We start from the raw sequence: 25,017 nt of genomic DNA, 5'->3' as shown, positions 1-25,017 counted from the left end.
AATTAAGGGGGCAATAAAATCTATTGTGGTGTACAATCCTAGACAAGGCTACTATAGTGATCAAATAATCACAGCACGCGAAAACGCCGCATATCTGAAAGCGGCTTTACAGACATACCATGAAAGGATCCGTTCAAGTCTGAGTCAACGCAACGCAAAATTAGCCTTTAGTTTTGAATTTCACGGCACATAATATATTTCGAGTTTAGTCGTTCTAACGCGTTACTAGCGCCATACTAAAGAGTTGGACTAACATATGTTTCCTGCAGTAGTCAGGCCTTTCCATTGCGTTGCCTTGTGTTGCAATTCACAAAATTGGGAAGATTACTACATAACTAGGAATGCAATGGATATACCCGATTGCAATGAAATGAGCTGAGCGATCTTAAACTACGTAATCAGGAAGCGTTTTTCGGTGATTATTCCTCGATGGTAAATCGGATTTTTGATTTCGACCTATGTTGTCACTCAGCACGACATACTCTATCAGCGTGCTAAGTTTGGTTGAGATCGGCCAAACGGTCTAGGAGGAAGCGTTTCTCGGTGATTATTCCTCGATGGTACATCGGATTTTTGATTTCGACCTATGTTGTCACTCAGCACGACATGCGTGCTAAGGTTGGTTGAGATCGGCCAAACGGTCTAGGAGGAAGCGTTTTTCGGTGATTATTCCTCGATGGTACATCGGATTTTTGATTTCGACCTATGTTGTCACTCAGCACGACATACTCTATCAGCGTGCTAAGTTTGGTTGAGATCGGCCAAACGGTCTAGGAGGAAGCGTTTTTCGGTGATTATTCCTCGATGGTACATCGGATTTTTGATTTCGACCTATGTTGTCACTCAGCACGACATACTCTATCAGCGTGCTAAGTTTGGTTGAGATCGGCCAAACGGTCTAGGAGGAAGCGTTTTTCGGTGATTATTCCTCGATGGTACATCGGATTTTTGATTTCGACCTATGTTGTCACTCAGCACGACATACTCTATCAGCGTGCTAAGTTTGGTTGAGATCGGCCAAACGGTCTAGGAGGAGTTCGCGGACAACCAAACGGCTAACCCGAGTATAAGAGCTTCGCTTCGCTCAGCTCAATGAGGCCTAGTAACACATACTTTGTGTTGCGTTGGGGCTAAATAATTTTACAGATTTTTTGGAATGTTACCTTCTGGTTATAGCTACTTTCTGACACTAGCTGTTGGCAATACTGGGCACTATACCACAATGGCGGGTGAAAGCAGAAGTGGGAAAGTATATATGTGGCCGAAAATAGTGTTGCTAGGTGATTCGTTGACAGAGGTTCGTAATAAAAGAAAACCTACATGTTAATAAATAAAAGTCGATATGGTATTATTTATAATTGATTAGTACTTGATTTGTTTGTATAATAATGATTACCCATTAGTGCAAGGCAAATTCCAATCTGCAATAACGTCTTAAAACGTTATGTTTGCTCTAGTTTAAAAGAAAATATTAATAGGTAGAGGTTCAGGTTAAATACGACTAGTTGGAAAATAGCTAAAATGGAGGAGTTTAGTATGTTTATGGTATTAGTGGTGTGTCGCCGGACCGCACGAAAAATCGAAAGAAAAAAGTTCCAAAATGTACTAAATTAGGTAAGGAACATCCTCAATTAGGTTAGGTTAGACCTTCAAAACAGACATGTACAATTTTCTATGAAATCGAAAAGAGAGAGTATTATTCAGTTTCTGCTTCAATTCACTGGTAGTGACTGGCTGAAGTACCGGCTTCGAAGGCGTCGATAAGGGCGTGGACTTGCATCCCTCTGTGCAGATTCACTTTAAAAGGACTTCAGTGTACTTACACGATAAGAATTATTCTGCAAAAGACACTAACTAACTTTGCTAAGTGGCCCCTAAAAGCACGAATGCAATTTAACCGAGTCAGAGCATGGGATCCGTAGGGAGCAGGCGATACAGTGACATTGAGTATACACACAAACGAGGATAGTGCGAAATATAGCACGGTATAAAACACCTGTGAATTTGGGGGAGGTACTAAATGCCATCCCTAGTTCTTATGATGTACGTACGCTGAAGTACTCTTAAAAGTGAATCTCCATAGATGAAGCCACGTCCACACCCTCATCGACGGCTCTGGAGTCAGTACTTCAACCAGAGTAACTACCAAGTGATTTAAAGGAGAAATGAATAATACCCAGAACTAGTATCAAAATGTACTAATTTAGGTTAGATTTTCAAAGCAAGCGTGTATACTTTTTCAGTATCGAGTAGAGAATCGTGTAGAAATATACATGCCATTTCCACACTGCCTTTCCATTGACTAAATCATAAGTGTCCCTCTCCGCAAAATAGTTCCTTCCGCCACCACACTTTGCCACTTGAGATATTCAATTTCAAATCGGGGGCGAGGTGGCTCAGTGATAGAGCGTTCATCTTAGGTACTTGGGGTCCCTGGTTCGATTCCAGCTCGCGCCATGTGGACTTTGTGGTGGACAAACACCGCGCTCGTGGGTTTTCTCGGGCTTCTCCCGTTTCCTCCCACTTTCTTAATTGCATCATTTCATTCATTTCTCATTATCACCGTCTCCTTTAGCTTAACCGGCATAAACGTGGGACGTGAAACAAAGATTTCATTTCAGTTTTTCCATTTCAAATCGTCCAGAATGATCCACATGGCTCTGATTTTTTTTTTTTTTTTTTTTTTTTTTTTAATGAGAACCTACGTACAGAATTATTAGACGCGTATTTTTTGTTTTTGCTGAAAATAATTCTCCGGTGCAGCCTTCCAAAATGGCTGCCCGCCTCTCGGATTGTTCGAAAAACTAAAAAATACGTCAAATTAAAAGTTTTGTAGAGAAACGAGTACTTAGTATCATAATCGCAATAGTAGGAAGAATATAAAGCAGTATGTTTCGGTGGAGGGGCAAAATTCGTCTGTTGGTCCAAGAGGAATCGCGCAATTCATTCGCATTGTTGCCAATTTTGGTGAAAATTTTGCTAACTTCAAACATTTTTATTACTGTCCCCACGACCCGTATCAACAATCTGCTTCAAACATCGAAATATACTCAATATGGTCTCTTGAAAATGTAAAGGGTTTACGTTTTATGATTATTACATCGTACGTTATAGTACGGTATGATGAAAAGGTGAAAATTTTATGGAGATGCCATGTTTGGCTGCCATTTTCTCAAAACCCCCGCCGTTTCAAAATCTGAATTTTGTACAACTATTGAAGAAGTACGTAATTATTTAATATCCGTTAACCGTTCATGTGGCCGCATCTCCTAACATTCGCAATTAATTACCGAAATTTCGATTTTTGTGCTCGAAATGTAAATATTTTCTACGGGCATTTAGGTCCTGTACACAAGGCTATTGGAAAAGCAGTACGAAAATTTTTGAGAGTTGAATCCTTACATCAAACTAAGTAGAAAAGTTCCTATAAACATGGGTCGAATTCCGCTTCGTTTTCGAGTTACAAGGTTTCCAGCCCGAAACCCAAAATCGGCTCGCGAGAATGGAAAATAAAATATACAGGGTGTTTCAAAACAATACCGACAATGTTTGGGAGATGATTCCTGACACCAAAATAAGACAAAAAGCATAGACCAACCTGGGTGCACAAATGCTTCCTTTCGAAGTTATAGGCTGCCAAAAACATGGAAAAATGAACTTTGAGTGTCCATAGCTCCAAAACTATGGGATCTACCGTAGTCGGGTCAAGATTTCACTTAGGAACTGTCCAAAAATACATGTTTCAGAATCCTGTGGTACTTCCACAACAATTTTTCTAGAGGAGGTTTAGCTACGGGCATAAAATTTGAAGCACTCACCAACGACCTCTATAAAAATTGCTGCGGAAGTACCGCAGGTTTCTGAAACTTGTGTTTTTGGATAGGGCACATATTAGTTCTAAGTGAAGTCTTAACCCGACTACGGTAGGTCCCATAGTTTTGGAGCTATAGACCTTTAAACTCCATTTTTTCATGTTTTCGGCAGGCTCTAACTCCGAAAGGAAGCATTGTGCACCCAGGTTGGTCTATACTTTTCGTCTTATCTAGGTGTCAGGAATTACCCCCCAAACGTTTTTCGGTGTTGTTTTCAAACACCCCGTATATTGCGCGTTAAATCAGAAACTATGCTTTCAAGTTATGATGAAATTCAGAAAGTTGATTTGTGTTAATATGATGATTTTTACGTGGGTCAGGCGATGCGATTCGCTTGACAATGTTGCCAACTTGGTAGAACTTTTACTTGTTTCCAGATGACACTACATGGTTTTTATTTGATATTTGGTATTCATTAATGATTGTAAACATTACATGAAGCACAATTTTCTCCACATCGCCACAGTTTTTGGAAACTTACATGCATTTCATTAAAAGGTTTTATTTCGAGCGTTTTTTTTTTTTTGGGGGGGGGGTGGTGGTTCAGTAGTAGAGCGTTCACCTCTGGTGCTTGGGGTCCCAGGTTCAAACATTGCTCCCGCCAAGTAAACTTTGTGGTGGACAAACACCGTGTGCGAGGGTTTCCTCGGGGCTCTCCCGTTTCCTCCCACTTTCTTCATTCCACCATTTCATTCATTACTCATCATCACTGTCTCCTTTAGCCTAGCCGACATAATCGTGGGACGTAAAACTCAAAAATTTCATTTCATTTCATTTTTTCGAGCGTTTTTGATAGCTTGCAACATTGATGTAAATTTCACTTGATGTTTACCATCATTAGTAAGACCAAAATGTCTAATAAAAACTACGCCTGTGTAAGTTTAATAGTAATAAGAAGAAGAAAAAGAAAATTTGTTTTTTTCATTATTACTGAACCTCTCGTAGCTCTACGCATCAAGTTCGAACTTGTTCAAGAAGCGAAGTAGTATCTGCTCGCCAAGTTATAGCGTGTTCAAGAAGTTGTACCGCAACCACGAAACAGTTCATTATGCGATTCGGTGTCGTGATCATCATCCTAGTGTTCTCTAGAACGATGAAAATTGTTTTCACTGGTAACATGACATTGTAGTGCACTAATTACAGTGTTTGTGTGAATAACAATGGAGTAGTTCTTTTACAGTAAGGACTGTATTAAATGTGTTGATTATGTTAAAAGGCGTAGGAGGGTTATGTGCAGAAAGAATTCTCAACAAAAATTTTATCGTGCAATAAAAAATATGGATTGAACGTACGAATGTTCTCGGACTACCAGAACAAACCCTGCGTTCTATGTTAATTGCAGAGGACTACATCTTGCAAACCATTTAGGCTGTCCTCGAATTAAGCGACTACCAGAGGCTTTCTATTTCAGGTGTGTACTGACTGGCGCTGCTGTCGATGTGTTTTCGCTTACCTTCCTCGAAAGAGGAGGGGACAAATTGCTGCGGCCAAGATCTTTGAATTGTTGCATGCGGAAGCATTGCCACAATTAATTTTTTTCAGTTTTTGTCGTGCTCTGTCTTGTTAACCATTCTAAGCAACCTACGATCTTCACTAGTCAAGACCAAACGACTGAATCACAAATTGACAACACATGTGAGGTCATTTACTTCTTTTCCCTAAGCAAAGGGAGGGTTTCCTCCGTCAGAGAGTGGTGGGGGTGGGGCCGAAGTATGTTTCGCATATTTTTCGAGGGCACGCCTGAAATTGACAAGCTCTAGCTTCTAAGAATAGACATGTTCAGAAGACCTGTCCATACAAGGTACTGCACAGAGATGATAGCCAGAAATACACCATCCACAGCATGGATCATATCAAGTGCTACCAAGAATCAGGATGCAACGCTTACACCTAACCATCTCAAGGAACTTTTTACTCTTATTTAAGAAACCAATCTTCCAAGGATATCTCAAATTATGCGAAACTATATTTCACAGTTTAAGAAGACCGAGGACATGATATCTAAACTTCCTATATATTACTGCTTTACTAGATAATCTTCTGAATAATCATTCAAGAAAGTGAAGCAGTGCTTTCGTTGGACATGAACAGGATGGATGACCTCTTCAGTACAACAACCATTGATTATCCACAAACCATATGGCAGCATACTGTTTGCTCCGATCTTAGCCAATCATCAGCACCAACTCTTCATATAAAAGATCGATACCTGCCATACTGTTGTACAACGGAAAATGCAATTTGCGTTTCCAATGTCACGATTCATTCGGTATGTTACATACTCGCTACTTCCAATACGAGTCAAGGATTTTAGCCAGAACCCGGTACTTCAGCAGCGAAACCTGTCATGTAAAAATCTGATTGATCGATTGGCTATTCAAATTTGGTAGACAAGGACCCCATTGTCTAAAGAATAAAGGTCGCTATTATTTCGTGCCCAAGCTCGGTCAGGGGCATGCTTGGTTCAGTTTGTATGGGGTACTTTATTTTTCGGTAATTGCTGACCGGATCTGAGCCGGTGATCAGGTAGCCCATTGTCAAAGGAACGAAGATCGCTGTGTTTGGTGGCCGAGCTCAGACAGGGGCAGGCTCGGCTGGGCAACAGATTCTATGTTGTGTTTGTTCATACTTAGAATATATTTATAAGTAAGGAAGATCTCCTGGCGACAGAATTAACATTAAGTATTAAGGAAAAATGTAAAATTACATGAATCTCCAAAGCAGTTATCAGATGTTCAAAAACGAAAATCCGTTTACCATATCTGTACCTAGTTATAATGAAAAATACAGAAGTTAACATGAGATTAGATAGCTATTTTGTAGATTTGGGACCGAAGTGAACCTCAGCGACCTTGTCTGCATGTAATACTGAAAACGTTTGACACAATTATTATGTAACTAACATTATTCTGCCTGAGTGCCGAAAATATTAAAATATTTTCAAGAGAATGCTTACTTTAGTTAAATTATCGAATGCAAGATATTCTTTCAGAAACTGTCTGCCATTTTATTAAAAAGAAGAAAGGCATAGTACAGATACTTGTAAAATTATGGTTTGAAATTATATATTACTACACAATAATTCCCTTAACTCTTGTATAAAAAGGCAATTTCTTTCGTTTGTCCACTAAGCGGCGATGTGAAAACACTCCATGTCGCAGCATCACTGCTTGAAATTGCAAAATAAAATGAATACATTTTAAGAAGCTTTTTGAAAAGAAAATTGAATCTCTCTGGCGACGTGATTCTAACAAGTTTTCTCGGGCTATCAGCCAGATGGAAATATTGAACTCCACGTTCCAGTGCAGATATTGCATTCATTTTCAGCGATTGTTATAAAGAAACCAGAAACAGAAAATCGAGAATAAAAGATGCCCTTCATGAAAGCTCCGCGGCACAGTGTTTCAGTGGTAAAGATCTTACCTCTGGCGTGTAGGGTCCCTGGTTCGATCCCCGGCCAAGTAAGTTTGTGGTGAACAACATGTTGTCCGTGGGTTTTCTCAGGGTACTCTGGTTTTCCCCCTTTCTCATTTTACCAATTCTTTCATATCATTCGCTTGCCTTAGCTTTAAAGGCATAATCGTGGGACGTTGAACTGAAAGATTTCATTTCATGAAAGCCCGCGTCCTGACAGAAAGTAAATTATCAGCCGTCTGTCTACATGCCTCTCCATACAGTTAGTAACCTAAAGCATCTTTCGGGAGGAAGTATATGTCGCAGTTTCTATCTCTGTGAAGACATTTACACACGTGTGTGATACAATAGAAAAGAAAAACGTGTGTTGCGTTTTCCGTCTGTTTGCCGAATTGATCCTACCAAGAGCTAGGGTTGTTATTAAAGTTAAACTCTTCTCTGGTTAACAGTGTTTATTATTATTATTATTATTATTATTATTATTATTATTATTATTATTATTATTATTATTATTATTATTATTATTATTATTATTTATTATTATTATTATTATTCGAATGGAGCTTTTTTGAACAGATGCTGCTACAAGTACGATGATCGTTGCTGCTGTCAGTGGTGCAGAAGTTTTTTAGTCATTGGCTTCCCAGATCTCGGTGTGGGCCTGGCTGCATCTATTGTATATACATTTGTTAGAGCACCTGCGCTGAAAATGAACGTATTGGTAGCATTTGTAACAAAACATGAGCTTTGGATGGTTTTACGATGTAGTGTTTGCAAGCTATAAGAATTCCTTCTATGATGAGCGTAACTTGGTTTGGGTTGTTTGAAAACAATCGTAATAGGAGCGCAGGTTCTCTTTTAAGTATGAATCCTTCGTCATACTCTTCTTTGGTCTAGGCATAATCTTTATGGACAGGTCGTTTAAGGTAGGCCTGAAAAGGACTGGCTTCTCTAGTTTGTGTACTTCCTATTCGATGCTATCCCGAAGAGAGAGAGAGAGAGAGTATTCTGTTCCCGTCAGCGCATGTCGCCAAGGCCTGTACAATCTATATGACCAGAGCGAATCTTCGTAGTTTATAGGGGTCACGTTGACGGAAAACAATGGATGATATCAATAAAAATAAGTAACTACACCTGGAGTAATCTCCTCCCTCAATTTCGTATCAATAAAACATGCCACTACTCAGGTCTAGACTGCTCCAGATTTATGAACGTTCACTCGCGTTTCCTCTGCGCGTAGCAGTGAGTCGTATCAATAAAAGAAGTGATTACTCATTTCTCCCATCCGTCGCGCGGTCATTTCGTTGTATTTAAGCTTTGGCGTAGTATCCTAAACGCCATGGAACGGGCAAGTAGCAACGACAGCTTCAAAGTGCATTTGTGGATGTTATAAAAGAGTTTCCAGTTGTACTTTCAAAGTCACAGTTAGCAGAAAGTAAACGAAGGAACGCCGAAGCTTTGAAGGCAATTACAGTGAAATGCAACGAAATATCAAATACATCTACGACTGAGACACAAATCCAAAAGAGAATCTTTAATATTCGAGCGAGAATTAAAGGGAAACAAGAAAGTAGCACTGAAACCATGGAAACGAACCTATTGGAGCTGATGGATGTTGATTCAAATCCAACAATATCAAGATTAACACGACAAGCGCATATCACGTGTTGTCCAAGGTCTTTGTAGATTGTTTGGCTTTAAGAACGAAATCAGATACTTGGCCCCTTTGTTTCCATTTTTTTTTTTTTAAAAAAAAGTCCAGCCAGTCACGTCATAAAGCACGTCCATCTGATTGCGTTGACATAAAAAAAAAAATACATTCTCATGTATACACCCTTTCTATCAAGGTTGAGTTGAGTTGATTTTGAGTTTAACATCCTTTTCAGTAGCGAGGCTATATGAGACGGGATCCACTGATTAACGTGGAATCCGAACCACATGAGCTCCCGCCGGGAATCGAACGCGGGTCTCCCATGCCAAAGGCATGTACGCTAACCGCTTAACCACGAAGGAACTCTTCCTATTAGCGTATTCGTCTCCAAAGTACTAGGTTTCTTTATTGCCACGTGTGTATAGTCAAGTGCTCCGATAGCACGCGGAAATGTATATTGTTCTTGTCACTCTGCCTTTGCTGTTGGCATATTACGCACACTTCCGGAAACAATCCATTTTCAGATTTCGCAATAATCGCATCCATTACACTTGTAGCAGTGATAGACATAGTACCTTGAGCCACACCAGAATCCCCTGACATTCCGACCTGGAATCCCGGATCACTTACGTAACGCAAGAAAACCCGTATCCTTTCCTCATTACGTAGTGCATCACCCCGAATTTCGGTTTATTCTCCTAAAAAATGTGCTAACCACTCTACATTTTCTTTCATGAACCTATAATGTTTTTTGGAATCCCCATTTGCAACATTTCTATGCAGTTTACAAGTTTTGTACTAGCAAAACAATCATATACTCTGCCATATTTCGCACGGAGTCACCTATTTAGCTTGCTCCACAAATTTGGAGAAGTTACTAGCATCATAGAGGAGTCTTTGATTTTTATTGATATCAAACGCGGAGTAGTTACTCGGCTCGAGAATAGAGGTGTGGTTACTTCAAAAGGGCGGAGCTTCTCCGAGTCAACCGAGACGAGTAGTGCTCAGTTCTCTTTTTATTGATACCAATGCGTGTAACTACTACAAAATTGGGAATAATGAGTAACTTCTCCGTTTTATTGATATTACCCAATGTCTATTTCTCCGGGAAACGGTATGTGTAATATATTTTTTTAAAGGATCTTTATTCTTTGTGGCGCACAATCTTCTCTTTCGAAATCGCGCAAAATTATCATGCAAGATTATTCTGTGTGGTTCTGTTAGCAACGCTACGCTCTGAGACTGCCTTCTTCTTGTTGCGTGATAGCGACTCTAGTCCACGACTACTTAGTTAACACCCCAAGATATCAACAGTCATGATGAGGAGCTTCTTCCAATCTATCGGGCGATCTTCAAAATCCTCTGGCTCTGACGAAATCTCTCTCTTACGAGCACCTGCTACTCTGGTGCTTCAAATCTATGACGATATTATGATATTGACGGGAAAAACGGCAAAAGGTCATCGAACAATAATGTGCATATGTGCCTTTTTTTTTCACAATATCACAATAAATGTATTCCCAATTTTTACCACCAAAGGCTCAATATTTTTTAGACAACCTATATAATTTCATGTTAACATATCTAAAACAAAATAATATACAATTATGAATGAAGAAAAGGAGGAGCTGTACTATAATCTTTCTAAAGTTTAGAATTAGTTTTATTATTTAAATGAAGAATAAAAATATCTTCAACCTCAAGCCTTACCTTTGAAACTCCAATACAATTCGTTCCTCTTCCTTCTGATGAAAAGAAATAAAGAAGAAAAACTGACTACTTGAAAATGAGCAGAAGAAAAGGAAACAGATGCATTGATTACTCAGAAAAAGAGCAGGAGCGACTCTTAAAAATATTTTTACAAAATTGTATACTAAAGCACAATAAAGACATCAAAAGGAGAAAATGATTGTGTGTCACGGAATTTCACCAACCCTTCAAGTGATTTATTGCAGTAAAAACTTCAGCTTTATTTTGTCCCTGGTAACGACGTTAATTAGTGATATTCTTTTTTTTTTTTTCTAAGGACTGAAAATTTAGCGATATGTTAGTCCACGAATTAATGCAAATATTCCTTAATTATCACATACTGATAAAGATAACAAATAGTCATCGAAACGTTTACAAATAAATTAATAATACTCGTGCTAAAATGGAGTTGAAGGTTGATATTTCCGTAAGAGACATGTATCCTATCAGTTCATTTAGTAAAGGAACTTGGGACCACGGTGGCTCAGTGGTAGAACGTTCACCTCTCGTGAATGGGGTTTTTGGTTCGATTCCAGCTCGCGCCAAGTAAGCTTTGTGATGGACCAATACCGTATGCGTGGGTCTTCTCGTGCTTCTCCCACTTTCTTCATTCCACCATTTCCTCATCATCACCGTCTCCTTTAGCTCAGTGGAGCTCCTCCGTGGCTAAGCGGTCAGCGTACGCGCCTTTGGCGTGGGTGTCCCGGGTTCGATTCCCGGCGGGAGCTCATGTGGTTCGGATTCCACGTTAATCAGTAGGTCCACGTCTCATATAGCCTCGCTGCTGAACGGGACGTTAAACTCAGAATCCAATCCTTTAGCCCAGTGGAATAACCGTGAGACGTAAAACTTAGATTTCATTTCATTTCATCTTCAGTAAGGGCAGTTATGTTTTTAAGTTAGTTCCTGAATGTGCGTATTGTTCATTATTTATTTACAATAATCGTCCCTAATCCGGGCCACGAAATTTCTGCCGCCATTGGTAATCAGATGTTTTAGCTGGGATAGGCATTTGTCCTTTATTTTATTTGGCTTTGATTTGCAAAGAGAAGATGACGACCAAACTATCTGATCTGGCTACAGAATTCAAACTTGAACTTTGATACGCTACCGTAATTGCGTACGTATTTCTACACTTTTAGCGATTTTCGTTCTCAAAAGGTAGCCTAATGATAAGTTTAAAGAATCTGCCATTTTACAAAATATATTCAGTACAAGTTTTAATGAAACTGTCCATGAATTATGACTGAATATAGTATTTTACTTTATGACACAACAAGAAAGACATTGAATAGTTTTGCCCCAACGCTTTCGATACCTTAACCCTCTTGCACTACTTGCGGATCTACAGCCTCTACTCTTGTCGATAGGTCACGAAACAAATCCCGTCGTATAAACATAGCTAGTGAAAGTGGAGTGTCATTAATAGAATGAGAACAATTAAGGAATTAATTTATGACTGTTAACAGTAAATAAAGATTCTCACATGTTAAAACATCCAAAATACACAAAATCTTCTGTTTGGACTTTGGAGGCACATTTTACTTTATCCTCAGCACATCTAAAGAAAGCTCATTCCTACAAAAAAAAATATAAAAAAATAAAAATAAATAAATAAAAAATAAAATAAATAATAATAATAATAATAAAGAAGTGTATGAAATTCTCTGCTTGTCCATCCTATAAAATAAAATTGATAGAATAAGTAAGATAGGTGAGTAGTAGTTATGATGTTTGACAGCAAAATAAAGTTTAAAAAAGATAGTAGTATAAATATTGTTATAATAAAATTAATTTATAATTATAGAGGCTCAGCCCCTATGTTATCGAATAATTTCTGACTTGTAAATTGAATCAGGTATTCTTAACTTGATTCAAATCAGCTGCGGCGATCGAGAAATCATATTAGAATCATATTTTGGTCTTTTAACTAAACATTGCAAGGTAGAAAATTGATTTTTTAATTTAACACTCTATGATTATGTCCTGTAGGCGAAGGAAAACAAATGATTGGTGAAATGGTAATGTGGAGGAAATGGAAAATCTAGGAAACTCAAGAATACAATGTTCACCACAAACTCACATGATCTAGGATTGAACCAGGGAATCTTTCATACTAGAGGTGAGCACTCTAGCACTGATCCATCGTACTTTCCATCACAAGTTGTATTACAGCATGTTTCGTAATTGAGTATTGAGAAATTCTAGGCCATTAATATTTGCATTTTTGTTCCAGAGCATTGCAAACTTAACAGTGGGATGAAACAGAATGCTTTAGGTCAATGTATTTATAAGTGTCTATGACTGCGGATACAGGGTGCAGCAGTGATACGGACGATTTGGCAACCTTGGAAACAGTAAGGAATACTACCATCTGGAATACCAAATTTTACCCTTTACTCCAGTAACGATGTTCAGTCATTCGGTAAATAACGTGCATTGCTTGCGAAAGCGTATTACAAGAACAGTTACTGTTTTTGATTCGACGTGCCATTTCCTTTGGGATTATTTCAATTCAACCCCACTACGCAACATTCAGAACCTGAACGATCGAATATAGGAGGAAATAAATCGAATTCCAGTGCCAGTCCTGCTGTGATGGCAAACTTCAAATACGTGTGATGGAAAATGTGGACTGGCCATTTTGTGCCGTGACTTGTATGTCTACGATGTTTCTAAGCTTCCATCTCAAGTTAATATTGTACTTTTAATTTGTATTTCTTTCATGTTTCTGTAAATAAATTTGTATCTTGTGGCGTTTTCAAATTCGTCCGCTTCACTACCGCACCCTATCCTGTAAATTAATTACAAGTAAACAATTGTTCTTCACTATATGGATAATACATAAATTAATTACTGCAAAAGTGTTTTCTTTCATTATTTTAATATACCCTACTAAATACATGGAAGTGCGTCGGGACCGCAATACGGCAAATTATGGAAGCGTTAAAATATTAAATAATACTTTTGATAAAGTGGATACTTTCAGATATTTAGGATCAATATTAACAGACGAAAATCATATTCACGAAGAAATTAAATGTCGACCAAAAGCAGGGAATTCGTGTTACTATTCGGTTCAAAATCTCTTGTTGTCGCGAATTCTGTCGAGGAATTTGAAGCTTAAAATATATAAAACGATGATCATGCCTGTGGTTCTGTATGATTGCGAAACATGGTCGCTTACTTTGAGGGAAGAACATAGACTGAAAGTATTTGAGAACAAAATCCTAAGACGAATATTCGGACCCAAGAGGAACGGGAATGGGGAATGGCGGAAACTTCATAACAAGGAACTACATAATTTATACGGTTTACCCAACATTGTTAGGGTCGTCAAGTCTAGGAGGCTTAGGTGGGCGGGTCATGTAGCTAGAATGGAAGAAAGTAGAAACGCTTGACTGGAAGACCAATCGGAAAACGACCATTAGGAAGACCTAAGCGCAGATGGGAGGACAATATTAAGATGGATCTCGCAGAGATAGGAATACAAAGTAGAAAATAGATCCAATTGGCTAAGGATAGAAGTCAGTGGAGAGCTTTTGTGAACGCGGCATTGAACGTCCGGGTTCCATAGGCCATAGAGTTAGTTAGTTTAATATACCCGTGAATTCGTACATATGTAATAAAGGATGTGTATCTCAGAGTAAGTATTTTATCTGTATGTCTGTTACGCTTATTTGTTATGCCATGAGTGTGAAGGTAAATTTGCATAACTATTACAAAAAGGAGATGGATGATCAAGTTCATGTATGTTAAAAACTTGGTGAAACGAACAATGTGGAAGGAAACAGATATAAAGATAACGTAGAATTACTGTTTGACAACGAGATTAATTTTTAGCAACGTGGTACAGTGTTTCTAGGCTTTGCGAGGACAATCCAAACCTTAGCGAGAAAGAACGTTTAGGAATTATAAAATTTTATTGGAAATAATATTATGTAGTTAGATATTTTATTTTTTATTTTTTTTCTGTATCTTTCAGTATTCTCTATCAAGTGATGGATGCTGGGGAGCTATCATAGGAGACAAATTGCAGAGGTAACAACTGATATGGCTTATCTTTAATTTATTTTCAAAATCCCTTGTTCATCAAAACATATTTATTCCTATCTCAGTAGATTTTTTGAATCCAATATGGGATTGTTATGTTTATTAGAAGTGTTAGTTCCAATTGGTGCATCTTGATGTGGACATTAAACTGGTAATAGTGCGTACCAACATATACATACACACACACACACACACATATATATAATTTCAACAAAAGTCCCTCCTTTAAGTAGTGGCATAACGAAGGGAGGTTTGTTGGGGGTTATAACCCGTCCTATTGAATTTTCAGTATACTATTGAAATGGAGATTGTATAAGTTTTCTTACACCTTGGAACTGCAATAATATCTGTGTGTAGAGAGAAGTTAATTTATACGTATTTTATTACATCACTTACAAATGTGTAGATGATGTGAATGAACTATGATAGAGTACATTCTTATCCAGGCAAGAAGATAAAGAATTTCTTTTATTGAAATTAACGATAGTTGGTTGTATGTCATTTCTAGTGATTTCTGGGTTCCTCTAATTGTGCATCGCTAACGAAAGTGATTTTTATTATATATTTATATACAAACGATTGCTTGAAGTACCGTACAATAATTGCATTAGACGGAAAACCCGGGTGAAATTCCCGATTGTAATACATACATTTCCATGGATTCCCAACGGAACGTATTCTGTCACACTATGCCACAAGATCTTTTAAGTGAAAGGAAGGGGGATAAAAGTGTAAATACTTCATTACTTTTATGTAAAAAAAGGACAATTACAATCCAACTAACGCATCCCAGTAAAATGGAAAAATAACGGGAAGACGGAATACCGGCTGATTATGATTATTAGTTTAGCGTCCTTTTTTTTAGCAACGAGGCTACGTGAGACGTGAACCCTCAGCTAAACATAGAATCCGAGCTACATGAGCTCCCGCCAGGAATCAAATCTGGGTCTCCCACGCCAAAGGCGCATACGATAACTGCTTAGGACAGAATACCGGATCTTATATTTGAAATCTGAACATAAAAGAGTGGGGAGACGTGTTTCTGAGGAGAGGGGGCAGTGTCAGAGAAGTGAACATGTACTCTACGAAATACAACAGGAAAGTAATAATAATAGTTTCTTCTTATCTTTTCTTTTTTCTTTCTTTTGTTTTTGTTTTTCTTTCTTTCTTTTGTGAAAAAAGGAATGGGGAAGGAAGAAAGCGGCCCGGGATGTATTATATTATTATTATTATTATTATTATTATTATTATTATTATTATTATTATTATTATTATTATTATACTTGTGACATATTCCCTGCTATCGAATATTTTTGGATAAAGATAATAAGAATAACTGCTCCAAAACGAACCAAAACGCATTGAGAGAAAGGTTTCCATTTTCTTCTTTTATAGCTGAGTCACGTAAAATAGGTTAAACAAAATCGTAGCTAGTGTTTTTTATTTCTGTTATCTATTTATTTATTTATTGGCAAGTTTTAGATAGTCAGGCTGTCATGTTCTGTAGCTAAGAATGGATTAAAGGTTTGGTAAGTTTCATTAAATAATGGGAATGACAATCTTTAAGTTCTACGACAAATACCTTAATCAAGAAGTTTCAGTTGTAATCAGTGATTATCGTTCACTTCTCCCTTCCCTGTTTCTTATTTTCGTTCATGGAAACATAATGTATGGTCACCACGTCTTCGTTATTATTATTATTATTATTATTATTATTATTATTATTATTATTATTATTATTATTATTATTATTATTATTATTATTATTATATTTATATTTATCTATACACTTTCTATTCAGATCATTTACAAAGAAGTTTGATAAAGAATTAATTTCTTGTGATCGTTTGATTTACCAGAGATGCCTATATTCATGATTAGAGCAACCCAGATTATGCTTTATTTTTTGTTCAATTATGCTTTATTTTTTCCAAATTATGCTTTATTATGCTTTATTGTTAATTTCAATCATTGTTTTACATTAATCGTGTATAATGTATAATATTTACTATACATTAAATATTCTAAATATACATTTATTAACATTTTACGCAACCAGTTTCTTTCATATTTAATGAACTTTCTACTTAATGCACTGTAAAGAGATATGCTTTACTCGAGTCAGTTTTTTTATCACTTGTGTGCGCCTTAGACGTGCATATATACCGAAAGGGAAAGTAAACGATACCACCAAAAAGTACAAAAAGTGCTCAAGTTCAAGAGGTATACATAACAATATAGTGTGAAGTTAGTGTGTACTATTCATTGTTGGCCGAGTTTTTTTTTCTTCTTTTCTCCACATCAAAGGATTACACCGAAAAGTTTACTAAAATAAAAGTAAGCTTTTCATTGTTGCATTGTTATGTTCTCAATAATTTCGCATTGTAAATATTGGCTTTAAAAAAATATTAATACAGTATGTTAAACTTCAATTAAACAGAATTTTCCAAGAATTGTGCTATATATTTTAAATTATGCTTTATTTTCTAAAATTATGCTTTATTTTCTAAAATTATGCTTTATTATGCTTTTAAAATTAGTTTCTTCTGGACTCTTAGACAACTACAATCATGTTCAAGGTACCAACCATATGTGTAAATTGCTGTTATGCTTTTCACGCTTTTTATGCTTTTGGGTTGCCCTATTCATGATGCTCCGCCTTTAGTTCTCCTATCGAATGCTTTCGGCGGGCGCGATCTAAAGCACTATTGTAAGTTTGAATCCTTCTAAAGAGATGCGTGTAATGTATCGTTCTTCTACCAGTCTTATTATTATTATTTACCTCAGCCATAGGTTGGTAGGCAACATGGAAATTTTAGAACTTTTTTCTCCCTTGACAGAGCTTTTTATATGCTTTGATAAAGTCTCTTCTTCGTAACTGCAAGTTTCATTATTATAATTTTTTTTCTGGTAGTCTCTTTCAGTCAGAAGAGAGCGTATATAGGGCATATAACTCAAAAATAAAATAAAATAATATGTTCCCAAAAGTATAGCTTTTAAACTTAATAATCTCACCATCAGTACCTCTTCCTACCTCTGGATATTATTTTTCCTAAAACGTGGTTTTCTTATAGAAATAAGATAAAATTAATATTGGTTTAAAATATTTTACCTATTTTTTTCTCTCTATTGCCATAAACTTTCAGTGACGTATTTTGCGTCATGTGTGAGCACCCGATGTCATGTATTAACCATGGAATTTCTCGGTATTTCAGAGTAACTGACATTGTTATTAGAGGATTCGCAGGTTATAATACAAGGATGTTGAAGGCAGTTACAAAGTATATCTTCACAGAAGCTATGGCACAGGATATAGTTGCTGTAACTATTCTCATTGGCTCAAATGACAGTGCAGATGCTGAGGAAAATTCTCAGCAACATGTTCCTCTCCCTGAATATGAGAAAAACCTTAAGAGTATCGTATCTTTAATGGAGGTAAGAACTTAAACAGGATTTCAAACAAAACCGATAATCATTCATAAATAGTTTAAAATTTGTTTTCTGTTATAATTCGTTTTCTGTGCATTTTTGTTTTATAATTATTTTTTCTTCTAACCAGAACAGAATAAGTTCTGTTTAAAGAAATTCAACTTAATAATCACGCTCAAATGAACTAAGTTTAGGGGCATAATTCGAAAATTCAACTCACGTAGGTAATGAGGAAGCTTTCAACTTAAAAATCACGCCCAAACGAACTAAGTTTAGGGGCATAATTCGAAAATTCAACTCACGTAGGAAATGAGAAAACTTTACTAATTTCAGTTCGAAAATGAACTAATGTCAACTCTGGCTTAAGGTGAGAAAGCTGAACTAAGTTCATCCTCAGACTCATAATTTGAAAATGAGCTAAGCTCAACTCATGTTCAAAGTTAAGAAAACTGAATTAGACTCACGTTCAGGCTGTACAAGTGAATACGAGTATTATATATAAAACGTCATATAGTATATCTACATTTATTTGTAAATTGTCCGTAATAGTAAGTATTACACGTGCTATCTGCTTACGTGGTTCCAGGTTCGAAGAGTGTGGATATAAAACAACAATATCACTAATAAGCAAAATAACTGAATAGAAATTCGTTTTATGAAAAGTTTCACAAATATGTTTTTCTATTCTTTAATCATAAATTCAACGGATTTCACTTTACTAAATGATACAACTAATCTTACGACGCTAATGTATTTATCGTAGCAATATGATTCTCCAAAGGAATGTAGAGATTACTTGCTAGGTTATAGCGGATTCCTACATTCCTTTGGGGAATCACTCACACACATCTTGGAGATATTTGAAACATACATTTTTCAATCGAGCAGGTATGACTTCGAGTGTCATATTCTAAACCGCACTCTCTACGTATCGTTGTTTTTGAATTACAGCCCTCTCAAATCCTCTGAAGTTCGTTTTTCTACGCTTTCGGCACCTTATATCGCTGAAACTATCCCTCACTGACCAAAGTTCCAGAGGATATTTTTTTGCTTGTTTCGGTGTCAGGAATCAGCTCCCGAAGTTGGTTCAAATAGTTTCTTCCATCCTGTATATACTTATATATATATATATAAGTATATACATGGTTACCAAATTTCATAGAACTTAAAAGAGGACACTTCATTTTCAGATATTTGCATTTGAAATTAAATACTGTAAGCAAAGATTTACCGACGAGAAAAGTCCCTATGCCATTTAATTTATACCTCATTGTGACAACATTGAATTCAATGCAAACAATGTGGAACTGAAAGATAAAACAAGTAACGTCGTATGATGTCTCCAGCAATACGAACACAACAAGAAATACGAAGCAATAGCCATTTAAATATGGCTGATTGTGCTCGGCAATTGTCTAGGCTCATTTAGGAGATTATTGGTAATAAATAACTTTATTCTGATTATTTTCCTTTGAACACCCAGATGCACCAGAAAACCCAGATTAACATATTTTAAAAAGCCGCCCAGACACATTTCTCAGAAAGAAAAGGGAGGACATGTTCGGGGAAAAGAGGACGTTTAATAGCTCTGTATATATATATATATATATATATATATATATATATATATATATATATATATATATATATATATATATAATATTAACGATATTAATAGATATTTATTTTTTTATATCCGTTACTACTAATGGAATATCTTAATCGATTGCGAACAATTTACAGTATCTGCTGGAAAATACATCATTGATAACGGCGAATAAAGTTACGTTGGTATTGGTAGTCATTTTCTTGACAAGGTTCATTTTAATGTGTGTATACATATACGCAGATAGTTATCAAAATAATGGAAACACCTTAACAAAATGATGGAACTCACCTGATTAATCGGACCATTTTTAGCGATAGTACAGTGTATATTCGTCGTGGAATTGAGGCATATTAAGTTGTGATTATTTTTTTTCAGAGGATTAGTGGACCATTCGCCCTGTAGTGCAGCATTTACGGTCAGTTGCGCCAGCAATGATGGGGAAGAAAATCTGCACTGGATTTGTTTCGGGTAATTAGTGGGCCAGGGGAGATGTATAAGTTCTTCTGATGTTTCTCAAACCACGCCTGAGCTGCTTGACTGTGTTTATTGGCATATTATTATCTTGGGAGATTGCATATTTGCTTCACGGTTCTTTGTGACAGTCTTGCATAATTTATCAATCATACGTCCTCGATTAAACTTGGCTTCCCTCCACTATTCTTCTTTGATGATATTGTGCCACGAGTACTGTATTCCGTCGTCATTTTGGATACTGTTCTCGATAGATGACGCTACTGCAGCTAACCGCACATATACAATTTGCCCTTTTGAAAATCGGAGAATACTTAATTTTGTACTACTTATATCTAATCTAGTACACACACGAATTCGTACTACACTGCCTCGTATACTACTCACTATCACTTAAAACAATCACAGTGCATGAAAATTCAGTGTTACAAACTCACAAAGATTACGTATTGCAAATACATGGGTGATTCCATTATTTTGATGACTATCTGTATATTACATGCTTTATAGTGATTAAAAATTGCATTTGTTCGATATATATAACAATATATGTACATTTTTATTTGATAACTAAACGCTTATGGGTATTTGAGAAAGAAGAGCAATAATATACGATAAACGTTTTCTATGCACTAATTAAATTGAAAAGAAAATACAAATAGACCTGACGTGGAATTTGGAAATATCATGATCTAGGATTTGATGTGATGTTTAACAAGCTCTTTGGTATAAAGGATTACTCACTCACTAATGTACCTCCGTCAATTTTTCTTCCTATATTTCGAATGTTACTCTTGAACACTCTTTCTCAGGACACAACAATGGCTTTTTTTTTCACATCTTCACATTTTGTATATATATATATATATATATATATATATATATATATATATATATATATATATATATATATATATATATATCGTAAGATTAGTGCAATAACTTTATTCTTATACCTTTTTGTAACGGATTTTCTTATGTGTACTCGAGACTGGTTTTCAACAAACGAATTCTTCTTAATTCGATTCGAGTCCTGATTACTCGCGAAGCGACTTGATTAAATCTAAGTATGCACAATGTAGCCAGATCATACTATTATCCTATGTTTGAATCCTAAATAATAGGAATAATCTACAATGTTCTGGGAACGGCAAAGGGGACCATCAGTACTGATAAAAACATTTTTCGTAGAACACATCGGACCATTATTGATACAAAATTTGTGTGAAGATCATACTGTGAAAAAGGACTTAAGACATTGTGTTCCTGAGGAAGACTGACCGAGAGTAAAACTCGAAATATAGGGGTAAAAAAATTGAATGAGGAACGTTAGTAGCTGAGTAACCCGTTTTATTGTAATGTGTACCATACGTCCAATAAATAATTAAGGTCTTTTGTATTTATACAGACATAGGGAAAGTCTGCATTCTTTCGTGGCTAGAGAAAGCAAACGTTTATACTATATAAGAGTAATCAAAGAATATTTTTTAGTTTTAAATAATTCTGTTGTTACTGTTAAAAAGTTGTTTAACTCTTGCTTCGTAGGATGTTGGAATAACAAAAGACAAACTCATATTTATCACTCCTCCACCAATCGACGATGACTCCTGGAACGAGGAACTAAAAAGGAAAGGAAGAGCTGCGTGCTGCCGTAAAAATCAAACTGAAGACTATGCTGCAAGTTGTAGAATGGTTGCTAAACAAATTGACTGTGAAGTTGTTGATCTGTACAGTGCTATTCTTGAACAGGTAATGTCTATAACTCCCATCATTAAATTAAGTATTTTATTTTTTTGTCAGTTATTGTAATACTGAAGGGTCTTCGCCACGCGCACTCTCATTTCCTCAATTTTAGTAGATAACTTGGAGACAATAAAGATTTAAAAAAAGGAACTGAGCCAGATAGTTTAAATTAACATTTGTCTAAATTAAATCCAAAGTAAGGTCCGCGAAGGGAAATAGTTTCTTACGAGATTTCGCGTTGAGAATGGCCTGAAAAGAAAACGATACGTTTTTACTGTTATTATTTAGTTTTGTTTTTGAATAAGTTAGAACGAAAATTAAAGATAGCAACCAGGGCTTAGAGCTGAATAGAACTCACTAGGTTATGGCTTCTGCTGCTGATGTCAATCTAATAGGAAATGACAGGAGGGCGATAGAAAGAAATGCAGAGGTTCGATTAAATGGGTTTAGAAGTAAATGCATACAAAACTAAATATATGTTAATACGCGAAAAACCTTTTCTATATCAATAAGTACATCATACATCTCTTTCCCTTTTTCTATAAACCTTTCACCGATCACCCTTAATAATCCAATTACATCTCTTGTGTATGCTAAGGGAAATGATTACGATAATAGTGAATAAAATAGTGAAATGAAAAAAGTGAGGGGAACAGGAGAATGTCGAGAAGACCGACGCAGACGGTATTTGTCCGACACAAAGTCTACTTGGCACGAGCAAGGATCAATCTCCACGCTTCAGAGGTGAGCACTTTCTCACTGAGCCACCGTAGCCCCTCTTCCTTTTAGTTTTTCATCAGATATAAATTCTTCAGGCAAGTACAAGTATGTGACTTTGCTTTTATAATGTATGATCGGTGTTCAATAAGGAATGATCAGAAAACACTAATTTATATTTTTCTTACATTAAAATATGCATGAAACAGCAATGTACATTAACGTGCTATGGTGTAATTTTCATTTTGTCCTCCATGTCTATTTGCATAAAGGTATTATGTCGGTTAGTTCTGGGTTAAAGTTGAAAACAAAAGAGGGAGAAAACAAGATCTATTTCAACTCGTCGCGATTTATTTTTGGTTATTTTTGATTGATTAACGTATAATATTCTTTTTCGTCACTAAGACTCGTACACGTACCTTCCACACATACACACACGGGATCTGACCTGAGACTACGTGCGTTATCTGCGTGGCCACGAAGAGGCATGCGCCATTTTGTTACACCATACTCCTCTAATTTTGAGGCGGTCAAAACTAATTTTATAAAACTGATAGGATGCGTATACAGGATTACATAAACGATTCATCGGGTTACAAAAAGACAGTGCATTTAGAATTATAATACCTACAAAGCTGGGTGATTCCTAGGATAAGAATATAAAATTTGCATACATCATTTATCGGATTAGAAAACACTATGTATATAAAAGTATACGATCTACGCAAATGGGTGATACATACACTCACAAAGTTGCAAGTATGATGGTGCAGTTGTTCAATGTGTGCACAGTTGATCATACGGTAGATGGCCAAACGGTAATCCAGTTCTTTCCATACGTTCAATACCATGTTCTCGTCAATATTCGTCACAGCACTGGGGTAGATAAACTGTATCCTGATCTGCCAACAACAATGCAAGAACTGAGGGAATTAATTACTGCTCCTGTGATGATCATAGATAGATATATGTTATCAAACGTATGTTACGAACTGGATCATATTTGGATGTGTACCGTGTTACCAACAGTGCTCAGATTAAATATCTGTACTAGGACCTGAAACTCGAATGTATCTTTTCATGTCTTACCCATCTGTGTAGGTCCTATACTTTTAAATACATAGTGTTATGTAGCCGTATAAATCATACATGCTAACTCTGTATAACCATCGTACAGCGATTTAAAAAATAAAAAAGCACTTCGTAAAAGATGTTTAGATTGTTCCATGGTACAAGTTATCTACTGTGGGATTCACTGATAAATCCCATGGCCCTATTCGATCTATATCGTAACTCACCGATGATACTCTCAATAAAAATTATCTGATCTCATTACATATGTCTTATAATCATGAGAAATAAAAAATGACTATTAGAAAATACATAAATGGTGATTTCGTTAAGAACTCAGGAAAGGGGTTTGATAGTCACCATGTTAAGGTCGTAATATATCCCTTCCTTCCAGTGATGTTTTAGCTTAGGTGCATGTTGAAAACTTAACAAACTGTACTTCAAGGGTAAACTAAATTATCACAATTAATAAGTTACTTTAACTCTATTGTAATCCATAAATGTAATAATAGTTTGATTTTCTAAATAGGAAAATTGGCCTTCATTCTTCATCGACGGCCTTCACTTTTCCCATAAAGGATCAAAATTTGTTGCTTCAACTGTGTGGCCATCCATAAAACGAAGGACGTCCAAATTACCTATCATCTTTCCAGACTGGAAGAAAATGGATAAAAATAATCCCGAAAACACTGTTCGAGATTGGATTTCTCGACATAGTTCTTAAATAAAAGACAGAAGGAATTATAATATTTTTACCTTGTTCTCTTCCAGTGTTGTAAAGTTTAATTATATACGTGTTTTCAAATCTAAAAAAAGAATGTAATAGAGGGACCAACAGGCTATACTTGCAAAAGTACAGCTATTGTTTCACAAGTTCAAGTACTTTTATTATTTATTTCCCTTGAGAAGTGCTATTTAGTCAAATAAGAATACTTTAGAAACATTGTATAGTACATAAACAGGTAAAAATTTTATTATTGTAAAATTGTAGAAAGTGTATGGAAAGTTTGATGCTATATGTACCTGTTGTATATGTAAAAAAAAAAAAAAAAAGTTTCGTTAAATGTATTTTTAATTTAGAGCACATATGGTGCTGAAAGAATTACATATTTGAATAAATGTTAAGACTGAATAAATGACCTGAATTATTTCTTTTGGAATCCATCTTGTAAACACCACGTGCCACCAGTGACATGTAAGTACATATAAAGATTTAAAAAAAAAAATGTGTTAATTTA

At 36.0% G+C, this 25,017-nt stretch overlaps 1 protein-coding gene across 1 annotated transcript; it reads left to right on the top strand.

Annotated features, from left to right (window-relative positions):
• Nucleotides 1–1,074: 1,074 nt before the first annotated feature.
• LOC145678741 (isoamyl acetate-hydrolyzing esterase 1 homolog) lies at nt 1,075–25,017 on the top strand. The gene is made up of 5 exons (XM_081749200.1): nt 1,075–1,297; nt 14,672–14,727; nt 17,955–18,174; nt 21,794–21,997; nt 24,309–25,017. Exons 1-5 carry the CDS (start codon nt 1,157–1,159, stop codon nt 24,501–24,503), a joined length of 816 nt encoding a protein of 271 aa, XP_081605326.1. The 5' UTR covers nt 1,075–1,156; the 3' UTR covers nt 24,504–25,017.

This window comes from Thermobia domestica, chromosome 2 (genome assembly GCF_964235325.1).
Source record: "Thermobia domestica chromosome 2, izTheDome1.hap1.1, whole genome shotgun sequence".
In the NCBI taxonomy this organism is placed as follows: domain Eukaryota; kingdom Metazoa; phylum Arthropoda; class Insecta; order Zygentoma; family Lepismatidae; genus Thermobia; species Thermobia domestica.
This window is presented reverse-complemented; position numbering and strand designations above follow the sequence as displayed.

Coding starts and splice junctions, on each gene's coding strand:
- LOC145678741 (XM_081749200.1), top strand. CDS start 1,157: ATGTTACCTTCTGGTTATAGCTACTTTCTGACACTAGCTGTTGGCAAT. Junction 14,728..17,954: donor ATAGGAGACAAATTGCAGAG/GTAACAACTGAT, acceptor TCGGTATTTCAG/AGTAACTGACATTGTTATTA. Junction 21,998..24,308: donor ACAGTGCTATTCTTGAACAG/GTAATGTCTATA, acceptor TTTTCTAAATAG/GAAAATTGGCCTTCATTCTT.